This window comes from Pleuronectes platessa, chromosome 9 (assembly GCF_947347685.1).
Source record: "Pleuronectes platessa chromosome 9, fPlePla1.1, whole genome shotgun sequence".
Classification (NCBI taxonomy): Eukaryota; Metazoa; Chordata; class Actinopteri; order Pleuronectiformes; family Pleuronectidae; genus Pleuronectes; species Pleuronectes platessa.
In genome coordinates this window covers 22452382-22469250 of record NC_070634.1, presented here as the reverse complement: position 1 = coordinate 22469250, position 16869 = coordinate 22452382, and the positions used below count along the sequence as shown (strand labels likewise).

Sequence of the window (16869 nt, the reverse complement as noted above, 5' to 3'; positions counted from 1 at the left end):
ATCAGATTGGTAAAAGCGTGTAGGTTTTTATTCTTTTCCTGCTGACGTCTCCAAATGGTTTTAAATTCTAGATATTGGCCATCGAGCAGAACGACTAGCAGAATAACAAATGCAGGGGTCAGCATGTATTTCCACAGAAATACGTCTTTCAATGTGGACATGTGATACAGCTGTTCTCTGGAAAACACATCATCTGTAATTTGAGATTTAAACACGTGTCCACTCAGACTCAGCGATTATGTGCTGTTAAAAAAATAAAGGTGGACACTGGGACGGTTTCGAGAAAGGCAGTGATGTTAGATTGGTCCACTTCCAGGTTTTCCTCTGCTCGACAGGCCTCAGTCTGAACATTGGCTGTTACAGCTGAATTTCTCAGTAACAAGGATATTCATAGTTTGACCATGGGCAGATGGCCAATGGAAATAAGGATGTAAGGTCCATATGCCTTCAACAAACATGAAAACACAGAACTGTGCGGTACAATTTTGCCATTCAATGGAAACAGTGAGAAAGGACAGATGCTTGAAATCGGCAAACAGAAGACAAAAGTCTATTTTGAATGTCTGAAGTTTTAATGAATCGAGGAACACAGACAAACATATTCCGGAACTTTTTACAGGAAAACAATGAATGAACTTGAGAAGCTGCCAGACTTCCTCAGGTTCAGTGGCTCATCCGTCACAACAGATCCAGTAGACCTCACAAAGTTTGAAAGAAGAAAGTTCTCAGATACTTCCTGGACAGTTTGAGAGGGTCTGAGTTACATTTATATTCAGGAGTTTAAGTTTCTGTATTGAATCCTTGAATGGAAGTTTTAAATAACGTGCTTCATATAGCGAAATGTAAAAACTAATTGCTTATTCAATTAGATTAAGATTAACTTGTAAAATGTCCCAAAAACAAACATTCACATTTCCTTGTTGGCCATGAGGTCCAAACGAGCTGCTTCGGCGTTTCTCCACTTATCCTGTGAACAGCAATTCTGCCATTTTCTTCTCTGGACACTTCCAGTTTTCCAAAGGGTCAGTGAACTTACGCAAGATGACCCACTTTTATTGTGACAGTTTGTCAGATAGAGCTGCTTGTACTGATTTATTGCATCACAAATTATTTAAATAATCTCATTTATACGAATATAGAGGACTTAAACTGCCAAAATTAACAACGAATAATGAAACGAATCAGATGTATGTATTTATGAGCTCTAGAAAAGTATTGTAGAGACTGTCTTAATGTTTCTATTGTTTAGCCTCTGAAAAGAAAGAGTTTTTATCAAATCCCCCTTCAAAAAAAAATTCCAAATGGGAACATGGAGTTTAAAAGGCATGTGGATCAGCAGCACGAGCAGCAGCCTCCTGTGTGGAAGTGCCTCCCTCTGACCCCCGGCTCAGGAGCTGTTGATTCCCCGGTCAGGTGAACCTCATTGAAAACTGTCTCTTATAAAGACGCCACCGAGTCGCAGTAAAGGAAGTGTAAGTCAGGATGTCTCCACCTCTGCTGAAGTCTGAAGTGGAGCGCCCCTTTAAGAGAATAACTAAAACCAGTGCCAATGGGTTATTAGGTGACTCCTCTGTAACAATGGCCCTTTATCTGCCCTCAGCTCCCACCTCACTTCCTGTCTTTCACCGAAAAGCATTCAAATGAACCAGACATGAGAGTCGAGGCTGCTTATGTGACATCAGATCAAATCACATCCTTCAGCGATCAGAGAAATGTGATCTGCATGTGAAACAGGGGGAATCACGTTGCAGCCGAATCCTACATGCATTTAAAATGTAATAAAAAAAGATGACATCATTCTATACGGTGACATCATCCCAGCCAGTTCGCAAGCATGACATCATCTCCTTGGTATGCAACCCCTCCGCTGGTGAGCTTCCTTTTTTCTGGAGCAGCAGAATCAGATTAATAATTCATGAGCGGCTTCCCTATGTGAGGTGGACAGCTGCTTCGCTCTGTGGGGCGGGGGGGGGGGACTCATAATGTTGGTACAGCGTAAAAACACTTGACTCACACTGCAGCAGGGACATTATAGCTCATTTGAACCCTATGATGAGCTGATGTCATGATGACAAAGCAACAACCCTGCTCCTGCAGCGAGGGGACCATTTAAACCAGCTACTATTTTATTGTGCAGGAATTGAAAAGCCACATGAGTGATATTTATCTAAGAGATGGGTCTAGATGTCAAATACGTTGACAAACACACATGTTTGTTTCCTCCGGCTGTCAAAAAATACAGGTTACAGTAATATAACAGGTTACTGGAAGGAAAAGACACACAAGACGTAAGTGATGCAACAATCTGGTGCGTGACTCAGAAAAGACGGCTGGTATATGTACTGTGGACTGGGAATTGAAACTGGTGATTTGGGTGAAGAGGTGAGTGCTGGGTGATGAGGGAATGTGAGACAGGAACAAACAGAGCTGACTCATGAATTCGGACATCTCTAGATTGTGTAAGAACTCAAATATAGAAAATAATAACGGTTATCATCATTATTAGAATCAATAATGATGATAAGGTGGTACAAGTAAGTAAATTAATAGATGTTTCCTCAATGCAGTCTATCTGTGGTGCTGTGACTCTAGTGATTAAATAGCAGATTAGATCATTATGAAAAGATAACCTGCACCAGAAAATAAACCAAACTAAACTAAATTGATCAACTACAGCCAGATTTAGTTTCTCAATTTATCACTTTCTTTTTTTGGAGTCAGAAAAACACGACCACGCACCAAGAGGATGATGTCATCCTTGCACTCCCGTAGGGATGATGTCATCGGAGAGAATGATGTCATGTCTTCATTTTGAATGTGTGTAGCTGCGGCTGCTGCGACAACGTGTTTCCCTCCCTGTGCTCCATCACTGACCCCAGCATCTTCTCATCATTCCATTTACTATAGCAGACTGTGAGTAATGTTGACTCTTATTGTGAGTAAGATGTGTGTGCATGTTTTTCCACAGTTAAAAATAGTCATAAGGTCCTAAAAAGGTTTTATGTGGTTGTCGAATCAACACAAAACAAAAAAATGCAAAGAAAAAAACGCAAAGGATTTAGAACCTTGTACATTTATCTCTTGTGAACCAAAAGAAAGACATTCATCAGACAATGGACCTGTTCAGGACATCTTATTTTGAAATCGACTTTATCCAGAAATCTTGACCAGCGTGGTGCGATGTGGCTCGAATGTCTTGAGAACTGTTGATCTTATCGGCTTCACAGTTAGTACATGTAACGGCGGCCATGACTCATTAACACGACGCGACATTGTGAATCCTGACAACAGCATGTACCGAGTGGAGCTCCACTGAACAAACAGGTGAGCAGCTCTTTGTGCAGGTGGAGCAGCTTCATGGTTCTGTGGAAGCAGGTCTTCTCTTGCTGAGCCTGAGTCACTGCAGGTCAGCTTTACAGTTTGAGAAAAGAACCAGCATCACCACAGGCCGAGCACACAGGCCCATTCCACACAGGCAGGTTTGGGAATGAGCTCTTCAGTCGTAATTAAAAAGTGAGAATAGAAAAATAAATCAGAAGACGTGTCTAGATGCAGCTGATCCTCGACACCCGCTGCAGATTACGGAGAGCGATGCCAGGAGGCGGGTAATAATGAAAATGATAATTCTAATCGGTAAAGATCAGTGGGCTGTGAAACAGAAGGGATGTGCCTCCATCGTGACGCACATGAAGGAAATTCATTCGCAAATGAATGTCCTCCCCCCGTTATGGCGGGACGATTTATTTGAGCACGACACAATGACGTGTTTGTTTGACGTCATAAAGTTTAATAGTGGCTGCAGGAGCTGAAAAGCTGCACCACGACACATGTGAAGCCACTTTGTCACTTCATTTCTCTGGAGGGATCCACCAACGTCACCCAAGAAACTTACCCACAGTCTGATTTTAATTCCAACCAAGCAGCAGTGCACTGACTCTGTGATGAGAACTGATGCCACAAAGCTACAGGGCCCTGGAGCCACATGTGTCCCCCAGCTGTGTCCGAGGAGAAGTTTGTGAGCCGGGGGTTTCTTCCAGATATTCCAATTTCCTCTCATAGTCTAAAAAGACACACATGTTGGATGAAATTGGATTTAAAGCGTATTTCTTATTGCACAGCAATAATCCGATGACATTGAGGTAATTGGAGCAACTAATAATTTTCTAATCACTGTCCCGAGAAGGAAATTGGAAACTTTAAATTCCCAATGAGGATGAAAGTTAAGGTGTCAATCATGTCAGGCATCGCGTGCAGTGTTCTCCCTCCTGGTTGTCCTACGTGTCAAAGGGATAGGGATGGAGACGTGTGACTTTGAGCCTAAAACCAAAACAAATGTTGACTTACTGTGTAACCAAACTAAAGCTTAGTCATCTTTTTAAAACTGATCCTAAAACAAACATTTAACTTGTGCAGGAATGGTTTTCTCATGTACCCGCACATTGTTGTTTCCACAACATAAGAAATACAGAGTGCAACACAACACACACACACACACGCACACACACAGACTGTGCCCTTTGGAAGGCGTCATGCTGGTAGCCATTGTTCGATAACATTCCAAGAATCAAATGTGTGTGATTGTGAACTGACACTTCAGCTTAATAAGGATTCACACCTACAGACAAACCAGCAATTTTCTTTATTTATATATCCATTATTAAACAGGATGTTCCCATTGAGATACAATATGTCTTCTGCCAGTGAGTCCTGATTAAGAGCAAAGCAAATGAAATGAATTGTTAATTGATACAAACAGGGACAGGTAACACAACAGCATCGAGAGTGAACACGTGTCAATCCACCGGCTGAAACTCATTATGTGGAATAAGAAGCCCTTTGTAAATTGACACCTCCACTTCATTAGGATTCACACCCACAGACCAACCAGCCGTTAGCCTGTCAGGCAGCCGGGGATTTATTGTCGTGATTATATTCCTTCTTATCTTGTTATTTGTCACACGTGTGGCTGTTTGTGGACCCCACAATCCAACCCAGACAGACAGAGCTGATGTAGATAATCAGGACACTTGTATCGATGAGAGAGGAAACAGCTGCAACAACCTGTAAAATGAGAAGTGGTAAACAAGCTGTCGTATCCCTGAGCAGTAGAGTGTTGTTGAAGTTTGTAGATGATGAAGGAAGGACTCCGAGGACCAAGTACTTTCAGTATAATAGAATTTATTACAAGAAACTACAGGTCAAAACGAGCATCTAGATACCCGGAGATTCACAAGCCGAATAGTGAATCTGATTTGCAGTGGTCTAAAGCACACATATATAGGGAGTTTGGATCCACCCATGACTTCAGGTTAAACACATCCCACATGGGATTTCTGACTATAACGGCACATTTTTGTGTCTGAGGACCAAGATAAGTTAATCAAAAGACAGTCCATCTGAATCCATTCATCAGCTGGTCAGAAACAATTCCCTAGATCAAAGGTCATACCCAAGAGTTAGGGAATAAATAAGATAACCATCTTGAGGACTCTCTGAGAATGACTAAGAGTCCAAAAGGCAGTCATCATCAATCTAAGCCAAGTCATTATGTTTTAAGCACACATACCAACATGTTCTAGTCTAATGAATACACGACAAAGCATTTGTAAATGTAATGATTAAAATTGATAAGTGTGTTTAGGTTGGTTTACAATGAGCAATCGTCCTAATTATCCTCGTCTCGTGTGTAAAGTGACACAGACCGGGTTCTTCCTCCATAAAGAATGTTTGGCTCTGTGCTCAGCATCTGAAATCTCAAGGTTCAGACACCAGCTCTGGAGGGACGTGTTGATACCAAGCAGGAGAACAGCATTAAAAACTGCTTTGTATTTATAACTGCTGCAGCATGGACATTTAAAGTGTTGAGGTGTTTTTCAGACGTATAAATAAAACACAACTTTCAGGAGAACGAGATCATTCAGGATTCAGCGTACAGGTCAGACTTCTATGAGGAAATACTCAAAGAGCATAACAGATTGTTCAGTGGACTGTCTGTTTGCATTCAGAAAAGTGTGTTGAATTAGTGGCCTGGTCGAGGACTCCCACATCTGGTGCAGACTTTTCTCCCTGACCAAATACCAAACAGTTTTCTTGAGCTGATATTTGAAAAAGGAAAGTTGGAAGGTGCACTTCAGAAGGAGGTTGCATCACTCCAGTGTTTGCTCCTCTGTTTGTGCTGCACACTGCTACAATATCCTGTTTCACAGGGATAGAGCAGGTAGGACGGTATCTTTTTTGGAAGTAGGTTGTTTGTCTCTGGTTCTCTGGAAGACAGTCTCTCACAAAAGAAACAGGGAGTGGAATACAGAAGAAAACCGAAACGCTCTGGACCGTGAAGCTGTGTCATGTTGCCAGCAGCATACTTGTTACCACAAGCAGAGGTTGATAAGCAGATGTTGACTTACAAATATTGATTCAGAGTTTTAAGACAGTTAAGGTTCCTGTCGCAGCATTTCTCTGTTAGTGTCCATTATCAGTCTGAACAGCAAAACCTCTCCGCTGAGGAGTTAGATAAAATCCTGGCTTTGTTTTATGTCATTAAACTTTGAGATAATTGTTGTGACCATTTATGAATCTGTTATCAGTAGTTCAGTGGAACTCATCTGAATAACCACAATAGACGTGCTGCTGCAGATTGACTCTCCAGCAACGGTGCCGCTGTGGCAACATGAATCCTGAGGGGGGGGGGGGGGGGGGTGTCTCTCGACCTTGTGTCGGGATAAAGACTTTGTGCAATGCTCATCTACAAGTTGCGTTACCAAGAAGTGAAGCAAACAGACAAAGGTCTCAGTTGTAAGACCTGTCTTCTTGTATTTGTCTCGATGACACCCTGCAAGAGAAAGTGGAGATGGACGGATGGAAGGTTTCAAACGTAAAAGACATTCCCACCATGTGATAAATATGTATAGTACATATGCAAAAATAAAACTGATAAATGTATAACATAAATAAAAGGGAATACATGCGAAAAAGGTAAACAAACAGGTAAATATCTATAAAAAAATATAGATAAAAAGAAATGCAAGATTTAAAAAAATGTCGGTTTACAATTATATATCAAAAATCATTCACTGCTGCATTGTTGCTGTTGTAGAGGAAATGCACTTTATTTCTATTCTAATGCAATACTGTGCGATTAGAATGCAATTTAAAGCACATGTTAAATCCAAATCGGCAAAGTTAAATCATTTATAAACAAAGACATGAATGCTGAATAAAGCGTTGAGAATGCAGTGCAACACAAAGATGAAGAACCGTGAGTTGGAAATACTCGATTAGCTCAAAGTTGTGTACTCAAATATTGTCATTGAGTAAATATAGTGAGTAGCTTTCTTCCACTACATTGTTTTTGTATTTACTCCTGACCGAATGATTGTTACAAAACGATAGGATTTCCAGAGGTGTTCCTGAACGCATCGCAGTGGGCAGGCTCCCATCGTGTCAGTCAGAGCCTCCTCCCCCACCTCCCCTCTCTGTCTCAGAGTGAGTGAAAGAGAGAGTGAGAGTGAGAGGGAGAGAGAGAGAGAGTGTGTGACACCCGTTTTCTGTGGGAGCTCCTCAGTCCCGCACACGGATCCTGGGACAGATGTTCACTGAGGATATTTAAACTCTCTGACTTGGAGCAGAAGGAGAAAAGGATCTGGAGCGATGTAAGAAAACCAGTCTCTTTATTCTCTGACCAGCACAGAGGTCTGTCTGTTTCCCAGCCTCTGTTCTCACTCTGTCTTCCAGAGGTGGGATGTCTCAGAGACATCTGTCAGCCTGAGACACGACCTGTCTTCCCTCTTTGTGTTCTTCAGACATCTCATTTCACACCTCTGTCCAGATGTGTCCACTCATCTTCATCTGTCGTCCATCACATCTGTTTCCATGATGAGGAGGAGTTTACCTTAGAAAAGTGATTTTCCAATGTCCAACACTTCTATTAAGATCTGCTGTGCTGTTATGTTTCATGATATAACTAAAGCTGCACTTTCTATTATTTGAAATACTTACTATTGTTTGTTTCTTTAATACTTTTTAATAGTTTAATGAGCATTATGATTATTGTTGTTATCATTATAATGTTGTTATGTGTGTTTCTCTCTAGTCAATGTGGCACCTTTCACTTTGCAAAAAAAAGGAAGAGGCACCTTAAATAACTTTTTGGAGGATATTACTACATTATTGTTATTATTAAGATAAGTGTAATTTTCTCTAATGGGAAAGTCACCAGGAATTCAAAAGTCACCTTAAATAACAACTTATCAACACGTGTGGCATTAATGCTAAAGATCCAAAGAGTAGAAGTTGTCAGAAATGTGTTGCTGCTGCTGCCGCTCCTACCGCTGAGGTTGATGATGATGATGATGAAGATGATGATGATGATGATGAAGGGGGAGGCAAACAAGCCCCAGCTAGTCTCAGTGCGCGGTGGCAGGCTCTTCTCTTGGCTGACAGGGGGTGAGTCAGACCTGGATGAATAGTTGGCGAGGTGGAGCCCTCAGAGGAGAGAGAGAGAGAGAGAGAGAGAGAGAGAGAGAGAGAGAGAGAGAGAGAGAGAGAGAGAGAGAGAGGGGGGGGGGGGGGGTGCAGAGCTTCCCATGCATGTGGAAAATAGTCTCGTCTTGATCCAGCCGAATGTTTTCCGAAGAAGACAAGAGAGAACAGAAGCTCCACAGGGTTGAATTTAGAGAAAGCAACACTACTGATCCTTACATGAGTCACAAGCTGCATAGTTTTCCCTGAGTTTCCCTGTTTGCAGCTCGGATACAGTGAGATTCAATGTTTTAGCATCTCATTCTAGTTTTATACGTCCAAAATTTTTATAATTATTATTATACTACCACATTATCCCTAAACTCTGGGATAACGGCTCCTGCAGCTGCAGCCCCAAAGTTAAACTATCTGACCTTTTGGACCCATTTAGGTTGAGATCCACTTGTCAGATGTTGTGAGTTTGGACATCTTCCTCTTGACCCTTTTTGTTCAGTTCATTCAAACCCATCATTCATTGTTTCCACGTGTCGGTGTTAGGTCTCACATCTCGGTTAAACTCAGAACATCCAGTCGGCCAACTCAGGTCAGTTCAGACCAATGAACTGGTGCTGAGCCGTATTCACGTGACCATCACAACTGCCTGAAGCCCACGTGATATCAGACCCAGAGATATTCGCCTACTCGACAAAGACCAGCAGCGAATTCTCTACTTCAGGGGTCTTCAACGTTTTTCAGGCCAAGGACCCCCAAACTGGTGGAGAGATGGAGCAGGGACCCCCTACTATATATATTGTATAAAATTGTTTTTTATATTAAACTGGGCCTAGTGCCATATATAAAAATAGCTACCCTGTCATTGCGCATTCAATACTAAGCCAGTCAAATATTACACGGGTGCATATATTCATGTTTTTAATTTAAACATGTGCACGATACAGGGTGGCCATGCCACTGCCATTTATAAACATACATCTTGCATACAACACTGAGCTATTATATATAATATAATTCACAGATTCATGTTTTTATTTTAAACATACATGCAGAAGAGACAGTGAATCCTCAAGCAATCTGTGGATGCCACACATACTCCCACATCAGTGAGATGTCGGACCCTGATGGGTAGCACACAACTTATCTAACCTTGGACTGATGGAGGTTGTCAGGCAGAGGGTCAAATCAGCCTCTCAATATGTCGGATGCATGTTAATGTGTATTTAAACACATTTAAATTTGTGGAAAAAAGTTGGTTAGAAAATAAATCAAAAATTATAAAAAATATAAAAAATTGTCTAATCAACCAAACATTTCACGACCCCCCTGCAGTACCTCCGCGGACCCCCTGTTGAAGACCTCTGCTCTACTTTAATGTATCGATCATTTATCAATTATCTAAACTGCTGCATGAGTCCACTGATTCTTTAGCCAATCATTGCATCTGTGGAGCTCATACAGATCATAACACTTAAAAACATCTGGGGATAAACACATGAGCAGCCGGATGTGAAAGGAGTTTTGTGGTCATGCTGAATAATATTGAGATCTACAGTTTACCACAAGCAATGATATGAGTTCTGTGATTAAAACACACAAATAATCCTGAAGGTGATTATGATTCATTTAATCAAACAGTAACTTGCCATCTCAATAGCGATTTTATCGTTAAATAATGACTCACCGACTCAAAGTAATCATTTGTTATCGCAAAATAATGAGCCTCCATCTTAAGATATAACTGTAGTATCTCAAAATAATGGCTCAGTAATTCAAAAATAATGACTTCATCTCTCAAAATAACAACTTAGTATCTCAAAGAAATAACTATCTCATAATTGTAATTCATTATCTCATGATTTTTATCTTTCTCTCATAATTTCGACTTTCTGATCTCATTATTTGAATTGAATTTAGCTTTCATCATTCGTTTTTGTTATGTCCCTGGCAGAAATGGGCTTCCACATGTGAGCTTGTTTATGCTGTGATGTTATTAATATCTCTGTTTCCATGAAACCTTCGTGGGCGGCGTTTCAAATCGCTGCGTTGCTGCTGTTGACTGTTTGGCATCACTGGATATTAATATGCTTGATTTTTCACGTATCAGTTTCACGGATTAGCCTCAGATTGATCTTCCTCTCTGATTAATTTATGCATGAACAGATTTTAAATAGATTTTTCAGACCAGGATTTATCCAATAATATATGTTGACGTTAGGGGTTAGGGTGATGGGGGAGTTTTTCCATATTGTTTTTAGTGAAGCAGGGTGGAGGCTGTGTCTCTGTCTAACATGCAAATGAAGCTGGAGCTAAACCTTTAAACAAAACCTCAGGCGAATATTGAACTATTTTTGCCTTTCAGTGGTTTCTCTTGATCTTTTATTTAAAGAGAAACTAAAGTTGTTTGCCTGTAGAAATAATTATGTCATAAATAGGATCCAAGGATGTTAGGTAATAAAAGAAAACAGAAATCCAGAGGAATCAAATGAGGCCTCTGTGTTTCATTCGTTGTAATGTTTCACTGTGAAAAAAAAAGCACAACAAACCGCGGAACATTTAAATATTAACATTAAAAACGTGGAAGGGAAATCAATGTGTGAACGTTTGAGGTTTTAGGGGGTTTTCAGTTTATAAATTCCAGAAGTGAAAGTTTCCATTCCTGTTAATATGGAAACTGAAATCTGACAGCTTATCACTGCTCTCAGGGAAGACTCATGTCAAGTCAGCACACTTTGTTTGGCACATCTGACCCTGATGACGGATGTGAACTGTGCAGAAAATGGAAAAAATACATGGGATGCTTCCCAGTGTGTTGTTGTGTCCTGCTGCTACTTCCCATGGGACACTCAGTTAGTGAAGTGGCCTGTTGTTTTTGGTCTGATACCCTCTCCTGTGGATCATACATGTAAGATACACACTCGTACAAACCCACTGCACACATTGATAGCTTCTTCTACACACTGAGGGGATTTAGGACACATTTACAGATGGGGCTTGCAAATGATCAGCTTATTAAACAAACACACACTGGACTGGACAAACTGTCCCTGGCGCCTCTGTCTGTCCATGCTGTGTTTGTCCTGGTTCTTGCATATCAATGAATTAATGTGAGTTGTCACAGTATTAATTTGTTTTCCCTCTCTCTCTCTGCAACAACAAGAGCAGAGGAGAGCTTCATAATGAGCGGCAGGGAAATTCAAAAATCAAAATATTTGTTATTTGAGAAGAAACTGTTAGACGTTCATGGTCAACAGTTTTTCTGACATATACAGCATATGTGTATTGACAACTGGCCAAATTTTAAAGAAACTCCCTAAAGCCAGAGTTGAGATATCTTAACCAGGGTCTGAGTGAATGTTTTGAAACTAATTTGAACAGATCCCCTGGAAGTGAACCTGAGATATCGTATTGACAAAGTGTTCTTGAGATAGTGCGTTCACAAGAACGGGACAAACGCCTGAGGCATAAAAACAAAAACATGCTAATACAGAAGCATCTTGTTAGCGACCTGTGTGTGTGGTTGTGACGTGATTCTGTCAGGTGTTGTGACCTCCACGGAAAATGAAAGCAGTCGTTCTCTTCCCTTCTTGTGCCGCAGGGCGCAAACTGTTTTCCTCAGGAATGAACTGCAGCTGCCGAGCGTTGTATCCGGGGAATGGGAGGCGCTCTTATCACTGAGAGATCTTGCCTTATAAATTGGATGTGTATGAGAAACCCTCTGCTGCTTATTCAATGCCACTGCTCCAAAAAACCACTCTTGCATTCAGTCCGCTTCCTCTTTCCTGAGTTACATCATGTTCCTCTCGTTTATTGCAATCAGGTCACATTGGTTTACTCGCAGCTCTTCTACAAATCCTTACATAATAGCACCTTAACCTCTGTTCTCTGTCTTTGTCCTCAGTGAGATTCACCACAGCCAGAAACCAGCCAGGCCATGCTGACACTATGACTTCCACAATGTGAGTGTCACACTTTTGACTCATCTGTTGTTGTGTTTGGTTTGATCACGATGGGAGTTTCCCCACTTTCTACAGATGAAGGCTTTATTCTGAAAACAGTAGATAAAGACACAGTAGATCAGTATCATGTAGGGGAAAGGTTTATTGTTATAAGAAGATGTTTTTCACGTTAAGATATATTTTTGGATACTGCATCGTCCTCCGCCCCAACACGTCTCAACCCGGGCACGGGTTGGAATCAGATTGTGTAATCGAGGCCTTTTTTATGAGTTTCTTTTCTCAGCACATGTTTCTTCTTTCAAACATGAGTTTCATATTAGAGAATAATTCATCGGGTTATAGTGAAAAAAGTGTTGTTGTAATGTGAAATATTGTGTTATATCATAAGGTTGTGTGTCAAAATAACATGAAAATAACTAATTTCTTCATATAACACAAAAAACACGTTTTCGTTACAGCATGAAAATTACAAAAGATTTTGTAGTAGTTCAGCAAATTTGAAACAATACAAATCCTCAAATGACTTCACAACGTTCACATTGTATTCAAACATTTGATTAACACTGTGTGAACTTGTCGGAATAAGTAGCTTAAGCCACTCGAAGAAGTAGTCATATGTCTTGTGTCTTTGTCTTGGAAATAAATCAACAAAAATATCCACTTTAATGCAATTGATAGTGACATGAACGTCTAGTTTAGCATCTTGTGTTGGGACAATTTCTCATGACTGGGAACCATTGTTTCGTGATGAGCAAGCCTGAAAATCAGCAGACAATAAACCTGCTTCCACTGGAGCGCTGAAAAGCCATTGATGAGAACTGCTGACCCACATCTTGTGTGATGCGTCATTATATGTGCTGAGGCGTTGGTCCACCAGTTCTTCCACTCTACTCTGTCACTGTCACTGTTCCCTTGTCTCTGGCACAAAGTGTTCTCACAGTGACATTCAAGTGCAATCCTCCAACTGCCAAGTTTGTCACTTCCGATTGAGAAATCACTCGACATTCCTTCACACCGTTGAGCGGAGACTGTTGTAATGCCAAGGAATCATGTGTGATTTCAAAAGGTATAAAAATATGGTTAAAAAAACAATCAGGATATAAAGAAACACACCCAAATGAGGTAAAACCAATAAAAAACGACCTCGTCACACATGATTAACCTGCACTAGTAGGATTTAGAAATGATTAATATTATTCATAATCATATTACTGAGGCCTACATTTACCTAGACATTGACCATGGAGAGGCAGTGGACTAGTGGCAGAAACTTGGACAATGGGCAGAAAAGGTCTCTGGTCAGACTCCACGGAGAGACAACAAAAGACGATTCTGGATTGATCTGTCCAAAAATCCAAGAGGATTCTCCCTACCCTGTCTAGTGCCCCTGAGCAAGGCACCTTACTCCCCCAACATCTGCTCCCCGGGCGCCGTACATGGCTGCCCACTGCTCTGTGTGTCCTCCACCAGATGGGTTAAATGCAGAGGATAAATTTACCTACCTGCATGAGTGTACCTTTGCATGTGTTTGGTATAAATAAACGTATCTTTCTTTAGCACTAAGCTTTTGTTTTTTTGTACATTTTCTAACTATTTCTTCATCTCCCTCCTGTTTCACGTTCTCTCTGTCCATTCTTCTCTCTGTCTCTGTGCAGGTTTCGGTCTGTAGTGTTGACCGTCCTGATGCAGAATATCCTGGTGTCCCCTGGTGAGTTCCATGTCCAAAGCATCAGATGTGAACTGTCCGCTTGTTGTATGAACATCTCTGCGCCAACTGATGAATAAAAAACATAGGAAACCAATGATAAGTTCAGTGATAGTCAGTTATGCAATTAAATTCTGTATGTTTCTGTGAAGGAGTTCCTCAGGGTTCGGTTTTGGGATCACTTAAATATTTTGAATGTGTATTTTTTAATAGGCAGAAGGAAATCTTGTATATTGCGGCTTATTTCCGGAAAATCCTACAAACTAAAAGGATGGTTTTCACAAAGAGTTTAAGTTCTGTAACAAAATGGATTCACCAAAACATACCCATGAGTATATTATAACAGATGTTTTAAAGTACTTCTCAAAACCTTTAAATTGATTGATAAACCTTGCCCTATCACTGAAAACAGTTTTTTGTAAATTATTGTCAGTTCCGGAAAAAGTATTGGAGCAGACATGTGTATCATCAATTCTGAGGTTTGAGGAAATAACAACGTGTGAGTCCACCTAAGCTTCACACCAGTGTTGACCCACGAGTCCGTGAGATTTATTACTTTGGGATCTTGGTCAGATTTCCCTTGTGCACGGCTCCTTTCGTTTCAGCTGCCAAATTGATGTCCACAGACAGAGCAGGTTGTTTGATCATAACTTTCACCTGCGAGTGCTGAGATCTATAACCTGTGTGACCTGTCAGCTGTTCACTAACAAGGTCTTTGTTCTCTCCTTGTGGCTTTTTAAAACAGATTTTCACAGACACAGCTACTTTAACGAACAATTAACCCTAGTTCACTAAAAACTAAAAGTACAGAAACATACTATGAATAAAAATATCCCCTGAGGTGGACTTTCTTTCAGAAGTGAATTTAATGAGCAGATGAAACGTTTTTTCTTGCCTTTGGTGTTTTATTAAAGAAAAATAAAGATTTGCAGAGGGGAAGATCTCTGTAGGAGGACAGAGCTCTCACAACCAGAGTGAGATTCAACCTGACCTTAGACTTTATCCTGCCAATGAATCAAATAGATATAAATAAATTATGAATATGAATAAATGAGTTATGCTTGATTTTAGGATCAAACAAGAAGAGAAATACATTTTATTTATCTCATTTCACGTTAAACAAATCGATACACAAAATGAAATCGTATTTTCATTATGTTCTTTTACGTGCATTTTTATATATACTCTTATTTTATACCTTCATCTTTAGCTCGATTTTAATATTATACCCTAAAACAAATGTACAATATGTATATTTTTCTAAAAAGTTGAAACTCAGACTCAAGCTTTAATGATTTAATACATATGTAAGAAAATTGATATTTACAGAAAACATAGCAAGATATTCATCATACTGTCTTGTGGCTTTCAGGATGCAGACAAAACCTTCAAAATAAAGCTTCTTGAGGAGTTCTATTTTTTCTTCCCACTGTGTCAGACCTGATTTAACTTGTTTGTTTCTCTGTGGCAGGTGTTCTGTGTTCGAAGCCCGAGGACGGAGCCCCTCTCCAGGCCCTGGACCTCCCGTGGCACGATGAGCTGTGCTGTGACTCGCACACAACCCACTCTAACCAACCGGAGACAAACCGCTCGGAGTCAAAGCTCCCGCACGATCCCCGCTGCAGCTTCAGCAGCTTGACACCAGAGACGCTTTCAGTCAACACCGGTATGAAAACTGATCATCTCATCTGTCAGAGTGGTTGAGGATTGCAAAACAAACATTTACCCACAGATCTTGATCGAGGCTTGTCATGGTTTGTCAGTCTTCCTGTTCCAGGCTGATGAAGGACTTCTTGAATATGACATAGTATTTTAACATGAGTTGATCAGTATGGGGTTATTATACTTTTACAAGCTGAGGAAGGAAACTATCAATTGCACAACGCTGCAGCTTCCTCTCTGAGAGTGATGTGTCAAACTGAGACCAAGTCAAAGCCCGTGAGTCATTTCACAAAGTATGAGACTTAGCCATATTTAGGGGACCGATATTAATGAGTGTTTGTTATTTGCTGCAGCTTTATTGAAGTGGTGGTTTCTACAATTTTAAAGATATCACATGGCTGCATCCCTAGTGGTGCCATCGAGCCGTGGTTTTGTCACGCGACACTAATAGTTTTGTTCCATTCCCTGTTCGGCTTGAGTCAAACCACACGGGACAGACGTCGACCTCTGCATGACGCAACACCCTGTGTTTGTTTACCACACACGTGGAGGCGATGCACTCGTGAACCCACGTAGCAGCAGGCAGGTTTGATGTGGCTCTGGCTCATCAGAACAAACAGCGGCTGTTAGCGTGACACAGCCGATGTGTTTTACTGACAGAGATGTCCCCAATGATCGGCCTGACTGGCTCATTACACTTTAGTGGATTTCTAGCAAGCGTCCCTCCCGTCAAGGTGGGCGAGGACATGAGTCCTGTGCTGTGATCACGTCACACAGTCTGGCTCATAAGGTTTGATGCTCCTTTTTTTTTATCAGTCATCACAATGAAAGGGACAGAACCAGGACTTTCACCAATTTCATTTACTCCTTAAGAAACAATGTGATCAGACATATTTATTGTGATGTTTCAGTTTGTTCAATTTGGTGATGATGATCCTGCTATTTCCATTTTCCTTTTTATTCTGTATTGAGATAAAGAGTCATGTGCCGGGTTGCTTTTGGCCTTGGTGCCGTCCTCGCTATAACATGATCTCTTAACACCGTCAGCGTGGAGGTGAAGATGGAGGTGAG

General features: G+C 40.8%; 1 protein-coding gene and 2 long non-coding RNA genes across 4 annotated transcripts in view; 1 reads left to right on the top strand and 2 right to left on the bottom strand.

Annotated features, from left to right (window-relative positions):
• The window catches only part of lepr (leptin receptor), a 41307-nt gene that overhangs the window by 8283 nt on the left and 16155 nt on the right, over positions 1-16869 (top strand). Inside the window, exons 1-4 of one of the 2 annotated variants that reach the window (XM_053430273.1) lie at positions 7476-7649; positions 12374-12431; positions 14087-14139; positions 15608-15802. In XM_053430273.1, coding sequence (XP_053286248.1) covers positions 12418-12431; positions 14087-14139; positions 15608-15802 — 262 coding nt within the window. In that variant the 5' untranslated portion in view covers positions 7476-7649; positions 12374-12417. Of the gene's footprint in view, positions 1-7475; positions 7650-12373; positions 12432-14086; positions 14140-15607; positions 15803-16869 lie in introns of those variants that run through there. The other variant, XM_053430274.1, reaches the window with a different exon arrangement.
• On the bottom strand, positions 7088-8482 carry LOC128447881 (uncharacterized). The gene is made up of 2 exons (XR_008339679.1): positions 8326-8482; positions 7088-7861 (listed from the first exon to the last, which is right to left on the bottom strand). It is a non-coding gene; the product is annotated as an uncharacterized LOC128447881 (long non-coding RNA).
• LOC128447880 (uncharacterized) lies at positions 12550-16007 on the bottom strand. The gene is made up of 2 exons (XR_008339678.1): positions 15863-16007; positions 12550-14205 (listed from the first exon to the last, which is right to left on the bottom strand). It is a non-coding gene; the product is annotated as an uncharacterized LOC128447880 (long non-coding RNA).